General features: G+C 35.4%; 1 protein-coding gene across 7 annotated transcripts in view; it reads right to left on the bottom strand.

Moving 5' to 3' along the window:
- The window catches only part of ABCC9 (ATP binding cassette subfamily C member 9), a 130,180-nt gene that overhangs the window by 86,596 nt on the left and 20,171 nt on the right, over positions 1-23,413 (bottom strand). For all 7 annotated transcript variants that reach the window (XM_040488690.1, XM_040488689.1, XM_040488692.1 and 4 more), the window contains 9 exons: positions 20,235-20,401; positions 18,935-19,177; positions 16,862-17,056; positions 14,862-15,014; positions 14,231-14,386; positions 10,858-10,992; positions 8,737-8,899; positions 4,310-4,350; positions 3,265-3,407 (listed from right to left, as the gene is read on the bottom strand). In XM_040488690.1, the coding sequence (XP_040344624.1) occupies positions 3,265-3,407; positions 4,310-4,350; positions 8,737-8,899; positions 10,858-10,992; positions 14,231-14,386; positions 14,862-15,014; positions 16,862-17,056; positions 18,935-19,177; positions 20,235-20,401 (1,396 nt within the window). The remainder of the gene's footprint in view (positions 1-3,264; positions 3,408-4,309; positions 4,351-8,736; positions 8,900-10,857; positions 10,993-14,230; positions 14,387-14,861; positions 15,015-16,861; positions 17,057-18,934; positions 19,178-20,234; positions 20,402-23,413) is intronic.

Raw genomic sequence — 23,413 nt, 5'->3', positions numbered from 1 at the left:
TGAACAGGAGGTTTCAAAATCAGCTCACCAAAGTCTCCAATTATAAACAGGCTGCTCAGCTCGTTGTGGGCCAACTGGCATCAAAGACAGGTCACGGGCTCCCAGGCACAGAAGAAAATGCCAAACCCAGTCAAAACTGGGAAAAAGCTCATTGGGGTTCCCAGAACCAGCACACAGGGGGGAAAAAGCCTGGCCTCCCCTGTTGGTCGGTCATCTCTGTAGGACCCACAAAACAACCACTGAGACTCATTTTAGAGAAGCAAGTGTTTATAAGCTGATTTTATTCGGCCTATGGCTTGGGAAATCTGGAGCTGAGCCTTGAAAACAGACTGGTCTTTATCAAACTGGCAAATGCCTTTCCCTGAGACATAACGAAGAAAGAGTGCTATGCAGAAATATATAGCGAATATTATCCACTCTCAACTTTACCGGGATTTACTACTGCAGGATTGTATACTACGAAGTGGGAAGGAACTCCTAGGTTTTTTGATGGGTTTTTTTTTTTGTTTTTTTTTTTTTTTTTCCAAATACACTCTTAAAGTCCTTTTGATGCTTGGTAACCTCCTGACTTCATAGAAGTTATCTGTTACAAGTTACCAACTAACTGTTTTCTATCCCCACTTGTGGTACAAAGTCAAATTCCAATTAAAAATGAAACCATGAGAGGGACAGCGATTAAATGGAGAAAATGAAAATAAGGACCAAAATAGCAGACTTTGGCCATTTATCAATTTTATTGTTTGAAGTAGTTTCCCTTCCAGAGCACTGCCTAATTTGGAAGTGGTGCTACAAAAATCAGTCAGTGTTCGGTACAACTGTTTCAGAGTCAGAACAGAAAGAAAAGAAAATGAGGCAGATGAGGCCAGAGGGAGTGATCTTTAAACTCTAACAGTTCCAGAATTGGTTACTAATGACACATCTTACAGAAGAGGATTATACTACTGTAACCGATCAGAACTTGAGTTTATAATAAGATAATGCATATGCATTTGAATGTCGTTTGGTATTAAGCCATTGTTAAACCAATATAAACTATTGCCTAAAACTGAAGATTCTGATATTTTAAGTATCAGATACCAGTTTTCTTAGTAATACATAGCCATTGGGAAAATTATCTCATTTAAAAGACCTTACAAGAAATGTTCAACATTTATATCAATGACAACACCAGGCGTCATATATTTAAGGCCTCCATTTTCCAATTTTTCTCAGTATTGTAGTATCTTGACGTTTCTTTCAAAAGCCAGACATGATATGACTGTTTATGAAACATGCTGAGGTTTATAAGATCTTATACAATAAGCAAAATACTACTTTAAGACTTTCTTGCTTGTAATGCAGCATAAAATGCAGTAGATTGTGGCACAAACAGCATTATATGATATAGTTTGGTAGCATACTTATTTATACAATACAAGAAAAATGGTGGGAAATGGTCATTATCTTATCACATTTATTTTCATTGTTGTGCATTGTGGGGAACTGTAAATCTGAGACAAACTATACACTGGTTAAAAACACTAGAGAGCACATTTAAAATGAGAAAAATGTGGGGTGGTTTTGCAGAGTCTTTCCATTTGCAGAAGCCATGAGCCTTACTTAAATTTTTTTCCAGATTAAATTAAAATTAAAACAGTAACTATGGATTGATGGGAACACTGTCCATCACTGCTAGTGCAAATATAAACTGACACAGCTTCACTGAGAAATATTATGGCCATTTTCATTAAAAAATCTTAAAAATGTGTACACCTTTTGACCTATCACTCTGTAAATGGAAAACAACATAGCAATATTCATTAAGGACCTTAAAAATATTCTTACTGTTTATACAATTGAACACCCCCCCCAAAAAAACTCCAAATCTAATGAAAAAAATGGGCAGAAGACATGAATAGACAGTTCACCAAAGAAGACCTACAGATGGCCAATAGACACATGAAAAGATGCTCAACACCATTCATTATCAGGGAAATGCAAATCAAAATCACAACGGTATTATTATCTCAAAGTGTCAGAATGCCTGAAATCAAAAACACAATAAACAACAAGCGTTGGCGAGGATGTGGAGAAAAAGGAATCCTCTTCACTACTGGTGAGGATGCAAACTGGTATAGCCACTGTGGAAGACAGTATGGAGGTTCCTCAAAAATTTAAAAATAGAACTACCCTACAAATCCAGTAATCCCACTACTGGGTATTTTCCCAAAGAATACAAAAACATTAATTCAAAAGGATATATGCACCCCTATGTTTACTGATGCATTATTTATAATAGATAAATGATGGAAGTATCCATCGATAGATGAATGGTTAAAGAAGATAGATAGATAGATAGATAGATAGATAGATAGATATAAAGAGATATATACATACATATGCACACATACACAATGGAATATTATTCAGCCACAGAAAAGAATGAAATCTTGCCATTTGCAACAATGTGGATGGAGCTAGAAAGTATTATGCTAAGCAAAATAAGTCAGTAAGAGAAAGACAAATACCATATGACTTCACTCATACGTGGAATTTAAGAAACAAATGAACAAAGAAAAAAGAGACAAACTAAGAAACAGATTCTTAACTATATGGAACAAACTGATGGTGGGAGGGGGAGGGGTGAAACAGGTGACGGGAGCTAAGAGTACACTTATCTTGATGGGCATTGAGTAATATATGGAATTATTGAATCACTATATTATATGCCTAAAACTAATATAACACCATATGTTGACTATACCGGAATTAAAATAAAAACCTTAATAAAAATTTTAAAATTATGCATACTGTTTAAACTAGTATCCCCACTTCTAGAAATCTGTCTTAAGAAAATAATCAGAGAAAAGTTTAAAGACAAAAACAGACATTTATCTCAGTGTTAGTTATATTATTTATGTTAGGTATAAAGTAGAAACATTCCAAATGCCCAATAAGGAAGTAATTGTTAAATAAATTAGAGTACAGGACTTCAAAACAATAGACTATCGCGGAGCCAATAAACATCATGATCTTAATGAAGAGAAAAAATAAAACCAGTAAGTGAAATAATGAATCAAAAGCTACATAAATTCAAAATTTTTACTTTAAAATCATAATTCTTTTCATCTAAAAATAGTTGTAAAAGACTGAAAAGTAGCATATTAAAATTTTAACAATGGGCAGTGATTTGAATCTTGTTCTTTATACTTTTTCAAATTTACTACCATGAGCATATATTATTTCCATAATCAGGCAAAGAACTCCAGACATTCCAGTGCATACCTTATGATGGCTTTGACTGCAAATCTGACCACTGTAGAGAGCAGGAACAGTGGGGTGACCAGGATATGAAAGAGAGACAGTGAAGCAAAGGCCTCTGCAGGTTTTAGATTGTTCCCGCTAGCATATGCGTGGGTAACAAACGTCTGTGCAAAGAAAGAAGTTCTTTAGAGAAAGTTGGAGAAAGTTTCACAAATGCTTACATTCAATTTTAGAAACCTAACATATTCTGCTACCCCAATATGTCCATTGAAAATATGAAAACAATTGCTTTATCCAAATTACTCCTGAGGAAAAATAATACTTGTTATTGGTAGAGTACATAATGGTTTACATGCCATCTTAGCAAGAAACTTGTGAGAAAGGCAGAATAGATTCTATTTATAGATTAGGAAACTGACTTCTGTCAAATTACTGAGTAGGGGGAGTAACTGTGAAGTGAACCTAGGGTTCTTAACAACCAGTCAGGTTCTTTCCAAGCAATACTAAATTTTCTAAGAGCAAACTAAGATATTCCATTGCTTTAGGGTCCCTATTGTGTATCTTTACTAAAATTGCCAACATTAGTGTTTGATGCAGATGTATTTACATTTCTAAATAAAATACGAGTTCCCAGGTTTTTCCTTTTAGTCTGAAATATAATGTAATCTTCTGGTTGTTGATGTAGCATGATTCTGATGTAAGAATGTCTGGGAACCAGGTTGTGGAGATTAGAACAGTTTAGGTCTCAACTACTGTTAATTTTGCTCACCAGGGCACATTTGGCAATGTCTAGGGAGTGTTAATGGTTTCTAACTGGTAGAAGCCAGGGATGCTGCTACCCATCCTCAGGCAGAGGAAAGGCCCTAACAACAAAGACTTATCTGGGCCAAAAAGTTCATAGTGTCACAGTTGAGAAACCCTGGATTAGAACTATTACGATGGGGACTGTAAAGAGAAAACTGGCAGAGGTGAAGTAATATATATTACCACCCACACATTCCTGCTCATGAATCATTTCTAAACACTGACTCTGTTCCATGTTCAAAAGCAAGAGAAAGTTTCTTACAGCAAGAACAGCTGCTATGGGGATTGCTGCGTTCATGAAGACTGTGGAGAGAAATCGAATATATTAGGTTCGTTCAACTATGAAACATTTTCAGTAACTTTAATGCATCATCTATTATTACTTTAACTTCCCTTGAAGACAGAGAGGACCAAGTGCATTTTGTCTGGAGTCCACAAACGTTTCCCAGTTGGTATTTCCTTGTTTGCAGGTGTATGAGCTCCCCCCACATGAGTCTTAATCAGAAAATATTTTCTATTACTGAAAAGCTGTTTTTAATAAAATGTTATAAGCCGGAAAATTCAGATAAAATGCTGCTTTAGTGGTGAAAATTATTAGACTTTAACAAATGTGCATTATAAAGGTATTCTCTGTCCGTATTTCACATGGTCCACTAAACTAACTTAAATGTATGAAAATTAAGCTATTACACTGATAAAAAAAAAGAATTTGACATCACTTCACATTCTGCCTCCAAAAGTGATATTTATTTTCACGTATAGACCTTTTGCTTAACAAAACAACTCCATATCCTGAACCCTCTGCTAGTTTAAATGTCTCTCCAGAAACATATTGCACTAATACTTGATACACAGGATACGCATAACTGAAACAAAAACTCATAATTTAGGTTAAAATACTAGTATTTGGAGGTCACAGTAAAATTACAAAGTCAAATTGATAATTTGTAGTTATATTTTTTATAAACCATAGAAGTTTAGGGGCTGGGGGCTAAAAGATTAAGTGAATTACTAACAGAGTGAGAGCTAGAACCTAGTTTTCTTGACATGCAGGACAGAATCTACCCACAAATAAATCATCATCAGTCCTCATGATCCACTCTCATGAACTACCCTGACCGCTGAACACAGAATCAGATTGTGATTTTGCAGGTCCAGATGTGGCTTGCTTATCAAATCCAAATTCTTGTATAATACTGGGAATCCAAACACTGCTCTGAGTTTTATAACAGCAAAGATGACGAGCCACATTTCTGCCTCCATCTTGTTTCTCAGGCTACTGTCACCCTGTTCTCTAAGTGTATTTCTTTCTTTTCCCCTCATCATTGTTTATAATTCATTTTACAGTCTGCATCTTTGAATAAGTAATCCCCCCTTAATGAGGAAGAGAAAGAACAACTGCTATTTGATTGAAAAAAACATTTATACAGCAATCTGCACTGGGTACATGTAGCAGGTACCCTTCCAATGCCATTACAAAGATGAGAATGAGAAGCTCCAGGTCACACAGTAGGGATTCAAACCAATGAAGACTGCTTGCCACCACCTTGCTCTGCTGCTGACAAGTCACCATCATTGAGGTATGATAAAAGAGTGCTTTACATAGTTCTCATATTTAATGATTACAACTACCACACACAATAATAAGAAAGCAGCTTAGGTGCTTAGGGTGTTACTTAGGTGAGTAACATGCAAGATTCCAAACTAGGAGGTGATAGAGCTTGGATTTAAACTCAGATCTATTAAAGAGAAAAAAATTTAATACTGTCTTTTCATCTTTTACCAATGGATTAAATCCATAAATAGCACATGACCATTTGGCAATGGAGACTGGGAAACTAACAGAATCTCTCTTCCCTTCAGATATTATCTCGACTGGCAAGAACACTGATTCACAAAAGCTGGATCTTCTGTTCTACTAGTGAGTGTCCTGTTTAACTGCTTTTCAATATTTTCAGATACCACTGATTGAGCACTTTTATGTTTCAGGTACTGTTCTAAACACTTTATCCACATTATCTTATTTAATTCCCCAAGATCCTCTTAATACTTCCCAGCTTCTTGATGAGAAAACTGAGATTTTACCAAAGACTGACCAAGGCTGTAGAGCTGCCAAGTTGCTGAGGCAGTCTTTCATTTCAGGTCAGTTTGCCCTGTAAGACCCAACAGTAACCACTTTGTTAGATAGTTGACTTCCTTCTTTCATTATTTTTGTCTTCTTACGATGCTCTACAAGTACTATTTATAAAATGTTTTTAACAGTTACTGAACAGTGTCACATTCACTGCCTCATTTGATTCTCACAATATACCCGTGATGAGGATTTATTATTATTACCCCATTTTAAAAAATTTTTTTAATGTTTATTTTTAAGAAAGAGAGAGAGACAGACAGACAGAGTGCGAGTGGGGTTAGGGCAGAGACAGAGGGAAACACAGAATCTAAAGCAGGCTCTGAGCTGTCAGCACAGAGCCCAATGTGGGGCTCGAACCCACTAATCAGTGAGATCATGACCTGAGCTGAAGTCGGACACTTAACAGACTGAGACACCCAGGCGCTCCTACACCAATTTTTAGATGAGGAAACTGAGGGATGGAGGTTGGTGAGCACCAGACCATTTGCCAGGTGCTTGGTATGAGGTAATGAGTATGAAGCACTTGACCTCGTGCCTGGAATAGAATCAACAACTCAGTCAACATGTACAGCATTCATTATTTTAATCTTTACTACAGTCCTACATGGTAGGTATTATTATCATCTCACTGTCCAGATGAAAAATATTGATGCTTGGAAGACATAACTAACTTGGTCAAAGTCATACTGCTATGAAACGGCAGAGTTGAGATATATAGCCAGTTCTATGCATCAACCATAGTTCAAGCTCCTAATCACCAAGAATACTGTATTTAACCATATCATAAAACTTGGGGGTGCCTGTAGCTCAGTCGGTTAAGCACCTGTCTCTTGGTTTCAGCTCAGGTCATGATCTCACAGTTTGTGAGTTTGAGCCCCATGTCAGGCTCTGGTTAACAGCATGGAATCTGCTTGGAATATTCTCTCTCTCTGCCCCCTCCCACTTGTGCTCTCTCTGTCTCTCTCAAAATAAATAAACTTAAAAAAAAATTAAAAATGGTTCAACTGGAATTTTACACCATTGACTCAAGAATTCCTGCTGCCTATAATATACACATGCTTCTGCATTTTTACTTTCATGATCTGTTGTTTTTCTCCCCTGTGATGGCCTCTTCCGTCCTCTCCTTTTGTATCTGGCATTCAAAAAACAACCCAAATCTCATGTCTGGAGACAGACAAACTGGATTAACAACCCAACTCTGCCATTTAGTAGGTACATGATGTAAGAGAATTTCAGGTTACTTAAACTCTCTCCACTTCCATCTTTTAATATATAAAACAGAGTTAACAGTGGAATCTAAATTATTGGAATGTTGGGAAGATTAAATGGGATGATATGTATAAAGCCACTTATGCCAATAATTGGCTGGCTATCTCAATGTATTTTTATTATTGTCATTATTTTTGGCTGCAGCCATCCTTCTCATGAGTATTTCAGTCTATTGCAAAAAGGAATGTATTGTCAGGGTCAGCAGCTTTGAGTACTATTATATAAACAAGTGGATATCAATCATTTCATCTCCTAGTATTTTGACACCATATTAGCAGTGGTGCAGAGCTGGAAGATAAATCTCCTTCCCATTTCATTTCTAATGCATCAGGCAGTAGGGCTAGAATAAATGAGCTATATAAACCAAATATTTTCTCTAAATTTATTTCACAAAAGAAGTATTTGTAATGTCTAAGAACTAAGTTAGTTTAGAATTTGAGAGGAAACAATGTATAAATCTCCAAAACTTTAATTTGTTCAAGGTCTTGGGAACAATAGAGATAAGCAAAACTGACACATAAACCAAATCAAATGTTGGTGGTAGTAGTTCAGCTAAATTTGTAAGAAATGTACTAACATAAACGTAATTATTCTTGAGAGTGCTCAGTGTCACTCTGGGGGAAAAAAAACAATTTTTTAAATGATTGCTTTATAAAAATTAGAGTTGAAGATAAAAATGCTCCATGTTTAAAAGTTCTTGAAAATGTATTGGAAAAGAGGGTTTTATATGAATGTAATTTGGCTTCTTTTACTTGGAAGCATTGACATTTTTTTCGTCGATTTTCAAAAATAGCATTCTAAGTATAATTTTCAAGAAAATATAATATCATAAGCTTCCAGAGATATAGGTAAGACAACTGCAGATAATTTTTGAGGATCTTTGGGGATAAGAAGGTCAATAATAATACAGTTAAATCAACTTAAATAAATAACTTTTTACTGGAAACCTATTCATCCCAACTGTAAATGGTGATGATTTCAATAACAGGTACTGTACTCATCCCATCCCATTTTACGGATGAAAAAAAACCAAGAGTTTCAGATGTAAAGTAATATGACAAAAACACACATCTTATAACGAATCAAATTTAGGTCTACCTGACTCTAAGCCTATACTAACTCTGTTCTTTAAATTTAAATAGACTCATGTGGCTAGTGGCCTATTGAACAGCACACATGTGGAAAATAAATGGGCTTCTTCTGATGAGTAGAATGTCTCAGTGATCACCACCTAAGCTGAATAGACCACATGTTTTTTGGTGGTCCTTCTCGCCATGGCAACTTACTGGAGAGTGATGTATAAAGTGCAAAGGTTTTGAGACTGGATAGTTCTTTCATTCTTGTTTCTTCTACACTTTTACAAAAGATGTGCTCCCAGGCATACAACTTTAGAAGTTTGATGCCTTTCAATATTTCGTTTGTTTTCTTCAGTCTCTCAGTAGAATAATCCTATAAAACAAAGAAATAGAAAATAATGCACGCTGCATCCAAGTGACTCAAACAGGCAGGACCATATATATAACAGACAGGGATGGACCAGATCTTGATTTCTGCCACTGATTATGGCTTTGAGATCCCCTGAAACCTCTCACGCTCCTGTTACTTTGAGTTAAATAAAAGCAGTTTCTTAAGTCTCACGTGATTTCCTTGAATAATGTCTGCAGATAGTAATTATAAACATTTATGGAAATGATACAGAGACTTCCAATGCTTCCTTCTAACATCAAACTTGTTTTATTTTCTTTTCAGCACTATCACTCACACTTAGAAGAAGAGAAAACAATGAATGTAAGAAAAGTTAGTTTGCTTCTTATTTGGGAATGTCAGGGTTGTGTATGCTCACACTGTGTGTGTTCACATTGTGTCTTCATAATACACTTTGTGAAACCAAGGCTATTCCCTTTAACTTTGAGAGATTTCCACATACGTCTTCATAAACTCTTGTTTAAGGCCAAAATTAGATTTACTGATTACTAACAGTTTGGGTTGAGTGTAAAGAGATTTTTAGAAGTTACAAGAGCCACAATTTACTCAACCATTGCAATTTCCACCACCACCAAATACTAGAATTTCTAGTAAGGTACATTATGACCTATGAACTATCAAAAGGAGCAGTGCAAGTGGCCAAAAGGCAGATAGGAGGGAGCAAAAGTAGCAAATGGCTTGGTTTTTATTCACCTTCTGGTCTCTACAGGGTCTTAGATGCCTATCACATGATTGTTACATGAGTAAATGAGTACAGTATGACCAGCTAAATGAAAGACGGATGTTTGAGGAAAGTCCTGTCTTCACTTTGTGCTCCTCTTCCTCACCTCTCTGTATTCATGTCCTAAAGTAAAGACGGGTAGATGGCTCAGATGGAAATAATGAGTAACGTCACCAGAAGCAGCAGAAAAACGGTGATGAAAACCACCTGCATGACATGCAACTTGCTTGTCACAGTAGAAACCAACTTGGGCAACAATTCCATCAGTGGCAGCATCCCTATATTTTATGCCTGATTTACAGGCAGCCTTGCTCATATTTAATCAAACTTTACTTCTGAACATGCTGTCAACAATTTTATTATTTACAAATATTTCTTTAAAAGAAGCCAATTCTTGCTCAAATGAAATGATTTCATGGAAAACTGCAGCCAGAAGGGGTCAATAATTGGGCTTTTTCTTGCTTGCCAAGTTGACCATGAGCATACTCGGCCAGAGCAGCTGCCTGAAATACTTTAGTGTAACTCTGTAGATCATCACGTGGTTTGCTTCAATTCTAGGGATATTTCACTTCAGAAGCAATAAACCTGATGCTTTATTTATTCTTTGATCCAATTCTCCCATGTCAATAATTAACATGCAGGGGGTTCAAAATGGATGTAGATACATTCTCTAGACCAATGATCTAGAAGAAGTTCAAAGCCTCATCACCTCATGGCACTTAAAACCATCAGGAATTGTGATTCTGGCATTTTGAGTTTAAGATCATCAAGTCATACATTTCAAATCCACTTTTAAAAAGTGCACTTGCGGGGCACCGGGGTAGCTCAGCTGGGTAAGTGTCTGACTTTGGCTCAGTTCATGATCTCATGGTTCGTGGTTTGAGCCCTGCCCCTGACTTTGCACTGACAGTACGGAGCTTGCTTCAGATTCTGTCTCCCTGTCTCTCTGTTCCCCTCCCCCACTCGTGCTCTCCCTCTCTCTCTCTTTCTCTCTCAAATAAATATAAACATTTAAAAGAAAAGTGTTTTAAACATAAATACTTAAAAGAAAAATATAATACACATTTGCTGCCTAAGAATTGAAATGAAACATAATAATTTCCAAATTATTCTGAGTGGCATGTATTAATTTCCTATTATTTTGAAAATGAGACAGCTTACTAGATTTTCCTAGTAAAGTTTCCAAAAGATGTTAACTTACAAGAGTGCTCTTCTGAGCCTCTGCCAATTTTGTTGCGATGAAGTACTGAATGGGTGCCAGAAGCACTATGACAGCTGCCCCAACCAATGCGCTTGATCCAAGTAAATTATAGAGCAGAATCACTCCCATTATGATCTAGAAAGGAAAACATATGGAAAAGGGAAAATGAACAGGGGCATGGCCACTGCAGCATGAAAGGCAATACATTTTGGTGAAAGCATAGGATTTATTAATTCTTAATTAATTAACTAATACATATACGTGGAAGTCAACTCAACTATGAACAGCTAGGTTTTACTATGATTTATTTGGGGAAAGCTAAGGAGTCAAAATTTGTTGTTAGGATGATGTTCTGTGCAACTGGTGTCAAACCAATTTGCTGCATGAAGCTACAGACTGGTCCTGTGATGCTTCCGACCTTTGAAGGCAGTCTTCACATTTTTATTTATTTATTTATTTATTTATTTATTCAACGTTTATTTATTTTTGGGATAGAGAGAGACAGAGCATGAACGGGGGAGGGGCAGAGAGAGAGGGAGACACAGAATCGGAAACAGGCTCCAGGCTCTGAGCCATCAGCCCAGAGCCTGACGCGAGGCTCGAACTCACGGACCGCGAGATCGTGACCTGGCTGAAGTTGGATGCTGAACCGACTGCGCCACCCAGGCGCCCCAGTCTTCACATTTTTAAAAGGACATGAAATGTTTCTTGAAAATGTTACGTACCAACTTTTCCAGGTGAGAAGATGGAAAGCAGGAGGTGACATCATAATGTGAATACTGGATGGTTGTTTGCAGACTAAAGGAATAATCTGAACTCCTCACATCCTCAATGATCCCAGAAGTCACTTGATGACATGAAACCTAGGCTCAACTAAAACTGTGGAGAAGCTAAAGGTGGCACCCCATCATACCTCACTTCCCTTTTAAAATTTATTTCCCTTGGGCGCCTGGGTGGTTCAGTTGCGTAAGCGACAGACTCTTGGTTTCAGCTAAGGTCATGATCTCAGGGTTTCGTGGGTTTGAGCCCCACATTGGGCTCTGAGCTGGCAGTGCAGAGTCTGCTTGGGATTCTCTCTCTCCTTCTCTCCCTGCCCCTCCCCTGCATGCACTGTCTCTGTCTCTCTCAAAATAAACAAGTAAACTTTAAAAAAATTAAAAAAAAAATATTTCCGAAAAGCCAGGGCTGACCCACGTAAGCCAACCCTCTAAGGTTTGTTACTTTCTTCTTCTTCTTCCTTTAAAATTTAGCATTTGACCCTTCAATCTTCTCTCTTTGCTTTTTCCCCACAATAGCTCAGATTATCATGGCTAAAAATGTCAACTAATGAACTATATTCATGCAGTTAAAGCATTTAACTTTTGAGTGTATGCCAATGGTAACAGCTTAATAGTGGCCGTTTGGAGGCAAGCGCACATATTTACTGCCTAACCAATTAGGCTTTTTATGAATTCCAATCAAAATGAAAGTTTCCTTAACGTCACTCATGATGAAATCATTCAGAGGCAGCCTTTAAATTGTACCACATAGGAGGCTACTTACTTGACTTGTATATAAGTACATTTTGATAAAATGAGACCGAGCAGACTTTATATCCTACTTTGTGTCAAGCACTGCACATGATACACACTTTTGTTTGACTTGGATTTCCATTTAGAACTAAAAAGGTGGGGCGCTTGTGTGGCTCAGTCACTTTAGTGGCCAACTCTTGATTTCGGCTCAGGTCATGATCTCAGGGTTCATGGGTTTGAGCCCCACATGGAGCTCTGTGCTCACAGTGCAGAGCCTGTTTTGGATCCTCTGTCTCCCTCTCCCTGCCCCTCCCCTGCTCATGCTTGTTCTCTCTCAAAAATAAATAAGCATTCACAAAAAACAATTTTTTAAAGATAAAACTAAAAAGGCAAACAATACATTTAAAAACTAGCATATCTTCTTTATTATTGCATGCATTTTAATAAACATGGTACACAGGGACATAAGTGACAGACTGGATCAAATAAGATCTACAGTTGGGGCACCTGGGTGGCTCAGTCGGTTAAGCATCTGATTCTTGATTTTGGCCCAGGTCATGATCTCATGGTTTGTGATTTTTAGCCCTGCATTGAACTCGGCACTGACAACACAGAGCCTGCTTTGGATTCTCTCTCTCTCCCTCTCTCTCTGCCCCTCCCCTGCTCTCTCTCTTTCAAAATAAATAAACTTAAAAAAATAAGACCTACAGTTTAAGCTCCATCTACAGGATGCAAAACTCAAGGTAAACATATTCAGCATCACACAGAGGAAAGAGCTAAAAACATATCTTTTGCTATTTTGACCCAATTAGGGGGAAAATGCATCTTTCCTAAAATACTATTTTCCATTAAAAAAATAGCTAAATAGCCCTCCAGCTTGTTAGTGTTCCTACCACCTTATAAAATTTGGCATTGTATAATACATCAGCTATTGAAACAATGGGATGGATTACAACTGTTTTACTTTAGAAATGCTACAAGAGAGTCTGTCAAAATAAAAGGGGTCAAGACTTGGCTCCATGACTTGCATGGATTTGGTCAACAATGATAACAACTAACAATTACTAAATGTCCATGAAGTACTAGGCACTGTGCTAAATGTGCTACACATACTAACTTATTTAGTCTTGATGATGCCAACAATTCCACAAGGCAGATACAGTTATCATTCCAATTTTAAAGCTAAGGAAACTAATATTTTGAGGATTTAAACACTTGTGCAAACAGGGTAGAGCAGACATTTGAACCTAAGCAGGAGAATTTCAAACCCCACTTTCTTAACCTGTCAGAGCATTTCTGAGTCTCAGTTTTCTTCTCTACAAAAAGGGTATAGGGGGCACCTGGTTGACTCAGTCGGTTAAACATCTGACTTTTTAATAATTTTTTTAATGTTTATTTTTGAGAGAGATACAGAGTGTGAGTGGGGGAGGGGCAGAGAGAGAGACAGAGACAGAGACAGAGAGAGAGAGAGAGAGAGACAGAATCCGAAGGAGGCTCCAGGCTCTGAGCTGTCAGCACAGAGCCCAATGTGGGACTCAAACTCATGAACGGCGAGATCATGACCTGAGCTGGAGCTGGATGATTAACCAACCGAGCCACCCAGGTGCCCCTAAACATTTGACTCTTGATTTCAACTCAGGTCATGATCTCACAGTCATGAGATAAGGCCCCATGTCAGGTGCCATGTGGGTGTGGAACCTGCTTAAGATTCTCTCTCTTCCTCTCCCCTCTCTCTCTCTCCAAAAAAAAAAAGCATAATAACATTAGCAAGTTCAAAAAGTTACCTTTTACTGAGCTAAATATTTCATACTCCTTTTGTTTTGTTTCCTCTGCAAATGAGAATATTACTTATATTGATTTACCTGAACAGGCATTGCCCATAGATTGGGACACAGGAACAAGAACCACATGAGTTGATTGGTTTCAATGGCAACCAAGTTATTGATCTGTCCCAGGGTCATCTCACCCATGGATAAATTAGATGTAGACAGCCTAAGAATTTTATTGTATATCATGGCCTGCAAAAAAAAAAAAGTGTATTTGAAGCTCTAAACTTAATCAACATTATGCTTATTTACTTCCATTGAAAATATTACATTTTAAAAAAATTTTTGGAAAAAAAATCCCTGTAATGACATCTTCTTCAGTCAACCACTATTTTCATTTTAGCATAGTTACTTTCAGTCTTTAGCTAAACACAAACCTAACTGGCCATATGATCAAAACATATATTTGACTTTAAACATATTGAAAGAGATCATCAAATGAAAGATTTCAAAAGCTTTCTTAATATATATTAATACAAAACTTTTTAAAATTCTGTGGGTCTACTAATTAGTTCTGTTTCTTTTATCAAGTAGCTCCTAGAAGTGTTGAAGTTGCAGTGTCAAAGTCAAACAGAAAGAGAAACAAAACTGAGACCCCTACCCTTCCTGTCATTGAATGGCATATGGCATTTTCAAGAAACAAAGATCATTCAAAGCTTGTACATACCAGCAGAGCTCCACGGAGGTTAATGCCAGTCTCTATGGTTACATAGTAGGAAGCCTGCAAAAATGTCCTTTGCAGAATAAGGGCCAAGAAAAGAAGAACTGCTAGTACATAAGCATTTTCAAGAAATTCCTTTGATGAAAGGGTTTCTGAAATCTTGTCCCAAAAGAAAAAGACATAAATTAGAACTGGTCTTTTCATATACCAGGTGTACAGATCACATTTATCAAACGATACATAATTCTTAAATATAAAAACTCAATGTCTTTATAATGCAGCAGTGGAATGAGCCAAGGTAATTTTGGTTTTTCTTCATCATGTCCACAGATACAAATTCAAACTAGTTCAATGCATAAAATCCCACATTGATCATTAAGATTGCTGGAAATGCCTGATTGTAGTAAAAAGGTAAATTTTGATTTAAAAATGTACGTACATTTTCGGAAAAGATATATTTAGTCTTGAGAAGTAGTAATTGAAGATCAAAGTTAATTTAGACTGTAATTTATTTGACTTAGTCTAATATTCACATAATTTATATTAAATGATAAATGATAAATGTAATTTGGGTATTGATTTCACCCATGTTGACACTTCCAATGACAAAACACAATTTATAAAATTGTTTCAGTAGGAATATGACTGAAGTCATCATAAGGATATACAAAACTGATTGCTTTTTGTTTGGAACAATACTATGTGGTAACTTAGTTAGAAGTGAGAGAAAGGTAACACTCAAATAAGGACATCATGTCAGTTTGGGCAATACTTTTGTGGGTTAGATCCATTAAATTCTACTTCTGGTCCCTTCCTTTTCTTTCATGGGTATACATGCAAATGTGTAAGTTCTTCCTTCTCAGAAAAATGTGTGATTAATATGTGTAAGGGAGAGGGATGATAGAAAAATTATATGTGGAACTTATGGAATGCAATGAGGCTAGTAGAGACAAAACATCACAAAAGTGTATTCAATGGTGAAAATATCTGGTTCATTTCAAAATAACTGAACACTACTATATGAAAGCAAATGGGCTACACATTGTGAACACAGATATGAACAGTTCACAGTCATTCTGTTTAAAGAGCTTACCACCCAGAGAGATAAGCGTATCCATAAATAACATGCTTCCTTATAAATAGCATTTACAGCAAGTGCCAAGGTGAAATCAACAATGTGTTGGAGAGTATGAACAAGAGTCAAATTCCAACCAGAACAATCAGAAAAGCTTCACTGAAGAGATGGAATTTGATGTAGGCTTTGAAAAATGCATGAAATTTTAATAGGTGAAGAAAAAAGGACAGGAAATCAGATTGAGAGAATAGAAAAGGAAAATTGATTCATCTAGACTAGATTTTTCTATCTGTGAAACTAGGGAAATCAATTCTTATCTTAGAAAGAAACTAGGAAGTTCATGATGAGATTTTCTTAAGAACAGAAAATAAAAGACTATATTTACAACAGCAAATATATAATATCTTATACATATAGCCCCACAAATATTAGCATAATATCTAATGAAAATATCATAATGCGACTTGCCCTTATCATTGTGAATCAAGGTGATGGTGTTTATCATATAAGAACAGAAATATGTATATAGTACAAATCGCATTGCTAACATGATTGGTCACAGGCCTCTAAAAAAATGACTCAGCCATCCCTCATGTACTCATGCATGAAAATTCTTCTAAGGGTTGCTAAAAAGATCAAAGAAAATAATCAACGTGAAATTCCTGAGCATGGCTTCTGGCACACAGTAGATACTTATCAAATGCCTGTAGGCTCTGAATCTGAGAAATAATTTTGTTGAACAGATCCATTCAATGAATACATAAATACATGATTTTCTCTACAAGGAAAATTGTTTTCTTTGTTTTAAATGCATTCAATTCTCTGTAAATAAGACTGTAAGAACTGTTCATAGAACTGCATTAATAAAAAGTAACAATTACAATAAAATCTGCCAATAATATGTTCCCCTTCAAAAGCACCACAGACTTACTCCTGTTGTGTTATTTGTCCCATTCTGGGTTTCATTCACACGCTGAACTATTCCAGAAATACAGAGAGGTCCAGCAAAACCCAGTAAATCTGCAAGATAACGGAATGTGCTACTAAGCAGAATTGGTCGCCCAAATGCTCTGTACATTGCTAGCCATATAGATGGAGTCCGGTTTGGATGATCTGCTACTTTTTTCTGAAAGAAAAAAACAGATGAACCAAAGATAAAATGACTGGAGTGGCATTTAACCTCACCAACTATGGGCAATTCCTTCTGATATTTCTGATGATATGTTAAGTTTATAAGTAAATGTTAAGGACTCCCTTTAGTATAGTATGCATAACCCATATCCTTGCACTCTATGCAAACAGTAGCCACTGAGTATGGAATAGAATGAGGAGTAAAAAGGCCATTTTCAAAGACTTTGCCTTATTTTTAGTTGTCAAAGGATAACCCAAAATTCTTAAGGCCAAATTAATTTTTTAATTCTCTTTGGTTTGGAAAATGTATTTCTGTCATGACTGTTACCAAATACCATTGTATGGAAAAGAAGATAGTAAAATACTAAGATCAAGATTATTGAAAGATTAGTCAAGATTTCTGGAGTTATTAGATCACAAGATATCTACTACAAGCTAAAGATATTTTACTCCAGATATTTTATTACAAGCTAAACAAAACAGATCATCCTAACTTCAAGTTGTTTCTCTTTCAGGTATTTCCTGTCTCCATGAATAGTAGTCAGTACTTTTTAAAGTTGTGTTAGACTTGTGTTTCCTAGTTATTCAACAAAGAAATGCAAAATTGAAGAATGGCATATATGCTTAAGCCAACTCATGGCTTCACACATATGTTGTTTGTTGAAAGGATTTTATGACCTTAATAATTATAATTAAGTCTTAGAGAGGAGGTAGATAAAGTTTTTTCACTGTGGCAAAGAAACCAAGTCAATGGAAGATAATTCAGTTGTGTCTCATATTCAATTCCCTGTTAGACGAACAATACAATTATTTTTAAACATTTATTAATACAAGACATTAACACACCAAGTTCAAGCTGATCTTTGTAATAAAGAGTACTAGGAACACTTAAAATATGTTTAGGCTATACTCTTAATCTTTACTTTAGCAGAGAAGTTTAAAAAATATTATGCAATACTTTTCCCAGAGGTGAAACCAAAGAGATGACTCAAGTTCATTTGTAGTAACCATTTCCTGCAATATTAATTTCATAACACACATTTTTGACACAAAACAGAGGTCATTTTCATCATTTACCATAAATGCTTTGTTGTCTTGATTTAGAACAGACAAAACTCACACCGATTCACCATACCCTACTCCTTTCCAATGTTGTTGTGAATACCAATAATTTAAATTATGATAATATTTATAGATGACTGCAATATAAAATACATCTACCACCATGTATGGTATACATGACTGTATAGAATGATTATAAGACAAACTGAAAATATCTAAAAACTCGATTTAAGGTGTTTAAAGTAATTATAAATGCTCAAAGAAAGTACCAGAAGAGACCAGTTTTGACAAACATATAGGAATGGTAGACAACTTTATTTAATTCAGTTTCACAAGTTTGGAATACCGACTCCAAAATATAGTCAATAATTAATTTAAGGACTTTGGTTTCTTAAATGTGGTTATTAATGATATGATCTATTTTTACTGTTATATAACAAAATTATTGACAAGATACTTGGAAAAGCTTCATAACAACAATTCCATGAATTATTAACATTATATGGGAATAATGCTCATATATACATGACCATTAAGCTTAATTCTAACTTTCCAGTTGGTTTCAGAAAAAAGACAGTGTTCCCTCTATCCCTCCTCAGGTATGAACTGGGCAACTACCACAATATAACTTTATTTCATTGGCCCTTCTGGTATATTCTCATTGGCCCAATTCACATGACTCAAAACTACTGGGAAAGACAGATGAAGAAAATCTTCTCTTCCTCAACCATAGATATTTAAGCTTAGTGACTTTATATTTAATAGATCTATTTTCTACAATTATGGGCATGAAAAACAGATACTAAATTACCTTTTGTTCTTCATATGCATCTTTCAGGCAAACATAATTTGTTACTGCCCTCATTGCTATTGGCAATTTTCCAATTGCCTTCAGATCAATAGGCTTTTTATGAGCAGATATGATAAGTGTGTTCATCCACCAGTATGTTGCTTTTGACAATAAATTCACAAACGGTTGAAGAAATCTCACACCCAGATCTTGGAGGTCTTCAGGAGGCTTTACTTTCTGAGGATTCATGAAGAATACATATCTCTGTGGCAAGAAAAATTCCACAGAATGATAATTAACCCAATTCTTTTCCCACGTATTAAAATAAAATTTTAACCTTTTCTACATTTTCATTTCAACAGGCAAAAATGTTTATTTTACTAAACATGTTCATTCCTTTGGAAATATTCTTTGAAATACTTTCCTTTCACTGTGACTAGATTAATTAGTTAAATACCAGAATTTCACATTTAATCCCGCTTAGAGACAATTCTAAAATTATAGATTATCCCTTTAAAATATAGCTATTGCTAAGAATCAGTCTTTCATGATATACTGTGATAGGGTCAATTAAATAAAGATTTTTACATTATTTAGATTTTTTTAAATGTGTTGACATCATTATTGAGTCACTCTTTGATAATTCATCGTTTGGTTTATGTTCACTAACTATACTCCACTATTCCTTGCAGCTTGTATCTTGACATTCAGAGCAAACTCAAAGTGCTCTGGTAGAAATGAATATTAAAAAATCATTCGCAACTATGTCACACAACATAACAGCATTATGTGATGCAAACTACAACAGGTTTGTAATAACAGACCAGGCATGACTCTTGGCTATGCGACTTTGGATATAGCTAGAGTTATCACTGTAGAAGTTTCTTCATCAGTGGAATGAGTAAACATATTATCTTCTTTTCATTTTGAAATTTCTAGGAATACAATAGTTTGCTTAATCTAGGTGTGCTTGGGACACATCATGGATGATGTAATTTTCTGATGAAGATTGGGATACATCATGGATGATGTAATTTTCTGATGCAAACAGTTTCATCTATAATATGAACTGAGATTAATGTTTGGCACACAATCATTCAATCAATATTTACAAATGAATAAATAGATGCTAGGGTTCTGGAATACCAATGGTCTGAAACTTAGTGATTAGTTCAACTTTTATACACATAGATGATACACATTTGTTTGTCTTCTTAAATACAAATGATTTCTGGCTGACTGTAATCTCTAATATTGAATTATTAGAGATTCAAGAATCTCTTGAATTCTGGTAATTAAACAAAAATGATTAGATACTTACTCTGACCCGAATTACATTGATCTCCACAGCCATCAGGAGTCCATTCAAGATGACCATCATCCCAGTGATGCAGAAACGCAAGTCTGATACTCCCCAACCAGACTGCCAGTACTTGACTAATTTTATGGTTTTTGTAATAAAGGCCATTACCCAATACAGAAATAGGGCTGGAAAAATAAAAAGGAAAAGGAAAAAGATGCATTTTTTCCCTGATTTTAAAAAACTTCATTGAAATTTCAATATAAATATCATACTCTTTAAGAACAAATATAATTTTAAATATTCTATTTCCACATAATTTTATTTTTTAAGAAAACAACATATATGGAGTTTTGAACTAAAGGTATGGTGATGACTTTAAAATGCTAGTGCTTCTGGACGCCTGGGTGGCTCAGTCAGTCCAACTTCAGCTCAGGTCATGATCTCAAGGTTGGTGAGTTTGAGTCCCACATCGGGCTCTGTGATGGTGTGGGGTCTGCTTGGGATTCTGTCTCCCTCTTTCTCTTCTCCTCCCCTTCTCCCTCTCTCTCTCTCTCTCTCTCTCTCAAAATAAGTAAATAAAACTTTTTTAAAAATGCTAGTGCTTCCACTCTGATTATATGTAATAGATGGACAGATGGAAAGAGACATGTAAATAGGAATAACCTACACTCCGGAACTTAAGTGTAATTCTGTAGACTTTAAAATTGCTTTGATCTCCTGGTCTTGTTTTTTGTGTTTTTTTCTTATGAAGCCTCAATTATATTATATGAAGAATTCACAAGTTGTTATATGTGTAACCTATCCAATAGGTAATCTAATGGTATTATGCTGGAATTATTATGGAATGCATATAGCTTTATAATGGGGTTTCTGCTTTCCAGATAGCATTCAAGTAGTAACTCATCTCACCCAAATGGTTTAAAATACCACATGCCTCCACAAAGAGAAGAGAAGAACAATGATCCTACAAAACAAACTCAGACCTTAAGTAGTGGGATGAGAAACGTAAGCATCTATACCATCTCATACCCACAGCCAGCCTTTTATAGCAAATATGAGATGGGCACAGAGACTTTCCTAGAAATAAAAGGTTCAGTATACTTCACACTTTAAATAAAGGTCAGTACAAATAAATATGGGATGAGAAAGAAGAAATCCAAAACACATATGGGACGATCCATTGTACAGCACTTATCAGAATTATTAAAGTTTAAAGGTGGTCACAACTTCCTTAGAAAAAGAATTGAACACTGGCATATAAGCTCATCATCTATCTTGTTTTAGCATAAAATGAAAAGTGCCAGAATAGATTTAGAAAGAAAAAAAAAGACTACATGCTAACTAAAGATATTCATCTTAAATATAAAGAAACAGTAAGTAGATGGAAAAAGACATACAATGAAAACAGTAAACATAAGAAATCTGAGTGGCTATATTAATATCAGATAAAGTAGACTTAAAGACCAAGAGTATTATCATAAAAAATACTAACCTAAAGGGATACATGCACCCCAATGTTTATAGCAGCATTATCTACAATAACCAAATTATGGAAACAGCCCAAGTTTCCACTAGTGGATGAACGGATAAAGAAGATGTGGTATATATATTCAATGGAATGTTAGTTAGCCACAAAAAAGAATGAAATTTTGTCATCTGCAACAACATAGACGGAGCTAGAGAGTACTAATCTATGTGATATAGCTCAGTCATAGAAAGACAAATACCATATGATTTTACTCATATGTAGAATTTAAGAAACAAAACAAACAAGCAAAGGGAAAAAGAAAGAGAGAGAGAGGCAAACCAAGAAACAGACCCTTAACTACAGAGAGCAAACTAATAGTTACCAGAAGGGAAGCGGACAGGGGAAGGGGTTAAATAGGTGATGGGTATTAAGAAGGGCACTTGTGATGAGCACCGGGTGTTGTATGTAAGTGTTAAATTACTAAATTGTACACCTGAAATTAATATTACACTGTATATTAACTAACTGGAATTCAAATAAACACTTGAAAAAAAGACAAAGAGTATTACCAGAAATTTTGAAAACTTTTAATAATGACAAAGCGTCAGTCGATTTTTCAGAGAGACACAACAATAAAAAAATACACATATGCCTAACAAAGATTTAGAAGATCTGGTAGCTATCAACCACTTTGAACTGTTTGATATTTATAAAGCTATATAATACTTAGTATTATAAAAATACACCCAAACACCTGCAGCATATACATTCTTGTTAAGTGCACGGTCCTGGCATAGGCTACATACTTAGAAAACAAGAAAAAATAAACTTAAAATGACAGAAATCATATAACATATGTTCTCTGATCACAATAAAAATAAATTAAAAATCAAGGACAATAAGCATATTGATTTTCTATTGCTGCTAAGCAAATTATGACAGGTTTAGTTAGCAGCTTATACCAACACACAATTATTTTCTCACAGTTTCCATGGGTCAAGAGCCTGGGCATGGGTCAAGTGGGTTCTCTGCTTCAGGGTCTCACCAGACTGCAATCCAGGCCTTGACTAGGGCTGCAGTCTTTCAACAGAAGCTCAACTGATTTGATGTCTTCATCTTTGCCATACTCTATTGGCTAGAAGCAGGTCACAGGTCCCACTCACACTCAAAGGTAGAGAATTATACAGGGTATGAACACCAACGAAAGAGATTATGAAGGTAAACCTCAAGTCTTTCCACACAATAGGATATCTATAAGTCTCCAGATATTTGGAAGTTAAACATAGTTGTAATTGACCACATGTTACAACATAGTTTTAATTGACCACATGTTAAAGAAAAAATCGCTAGGGAAATTAGTATTATAGCTAAATTATAATAAAAATACTACATATTAAAAATTTAAGGATTGCAGCTAAAACAACACTTACAAGGAAAATTTATGGCTTTAAATATTTATTTTAGAAAAAAAAGACAGATCCAAAATCAATGATCTAAGCTTCCATCTTAAAAACTAGGGAAAGAAGAAGAATGAACAAAATAAAAGGATGAAAATGATAGAGATAAGAGTAGAAAGCAATGAAACAGAAAAAAAAAAATTGAGAAAATTAACAAACCCAACCAAGCCAAGCAGGTTGATTTTTTTTTTAAAGATCAAGAAAATTGCTAATTCAGCTAATTCCCCAGCTAGACTGATTAAGAAAAAAAGGAAATCATAAATTGCCAGTAT

The sequence above is a fragment of the Herpailurus yagouaroundi genome, unplaced genomic scaffold (genome assembly GCF_014898765.1).
Source record: "Herpailurus yagouaroundi ecotype Mexico unplaced genomic scaffold, PumYag 166, whole genome shotgun sequence".
Taxonomy (NCBI): domain Eukaryota; kingdom Metazoa; phylum Chordata; class Mammalia; order Carnivora; family Felidae; genus Herpailurus; species Herpailurus yagouaroundi.
This window is presented reverse-complemented; position numbering and strand designations above follow the sequence as displayed.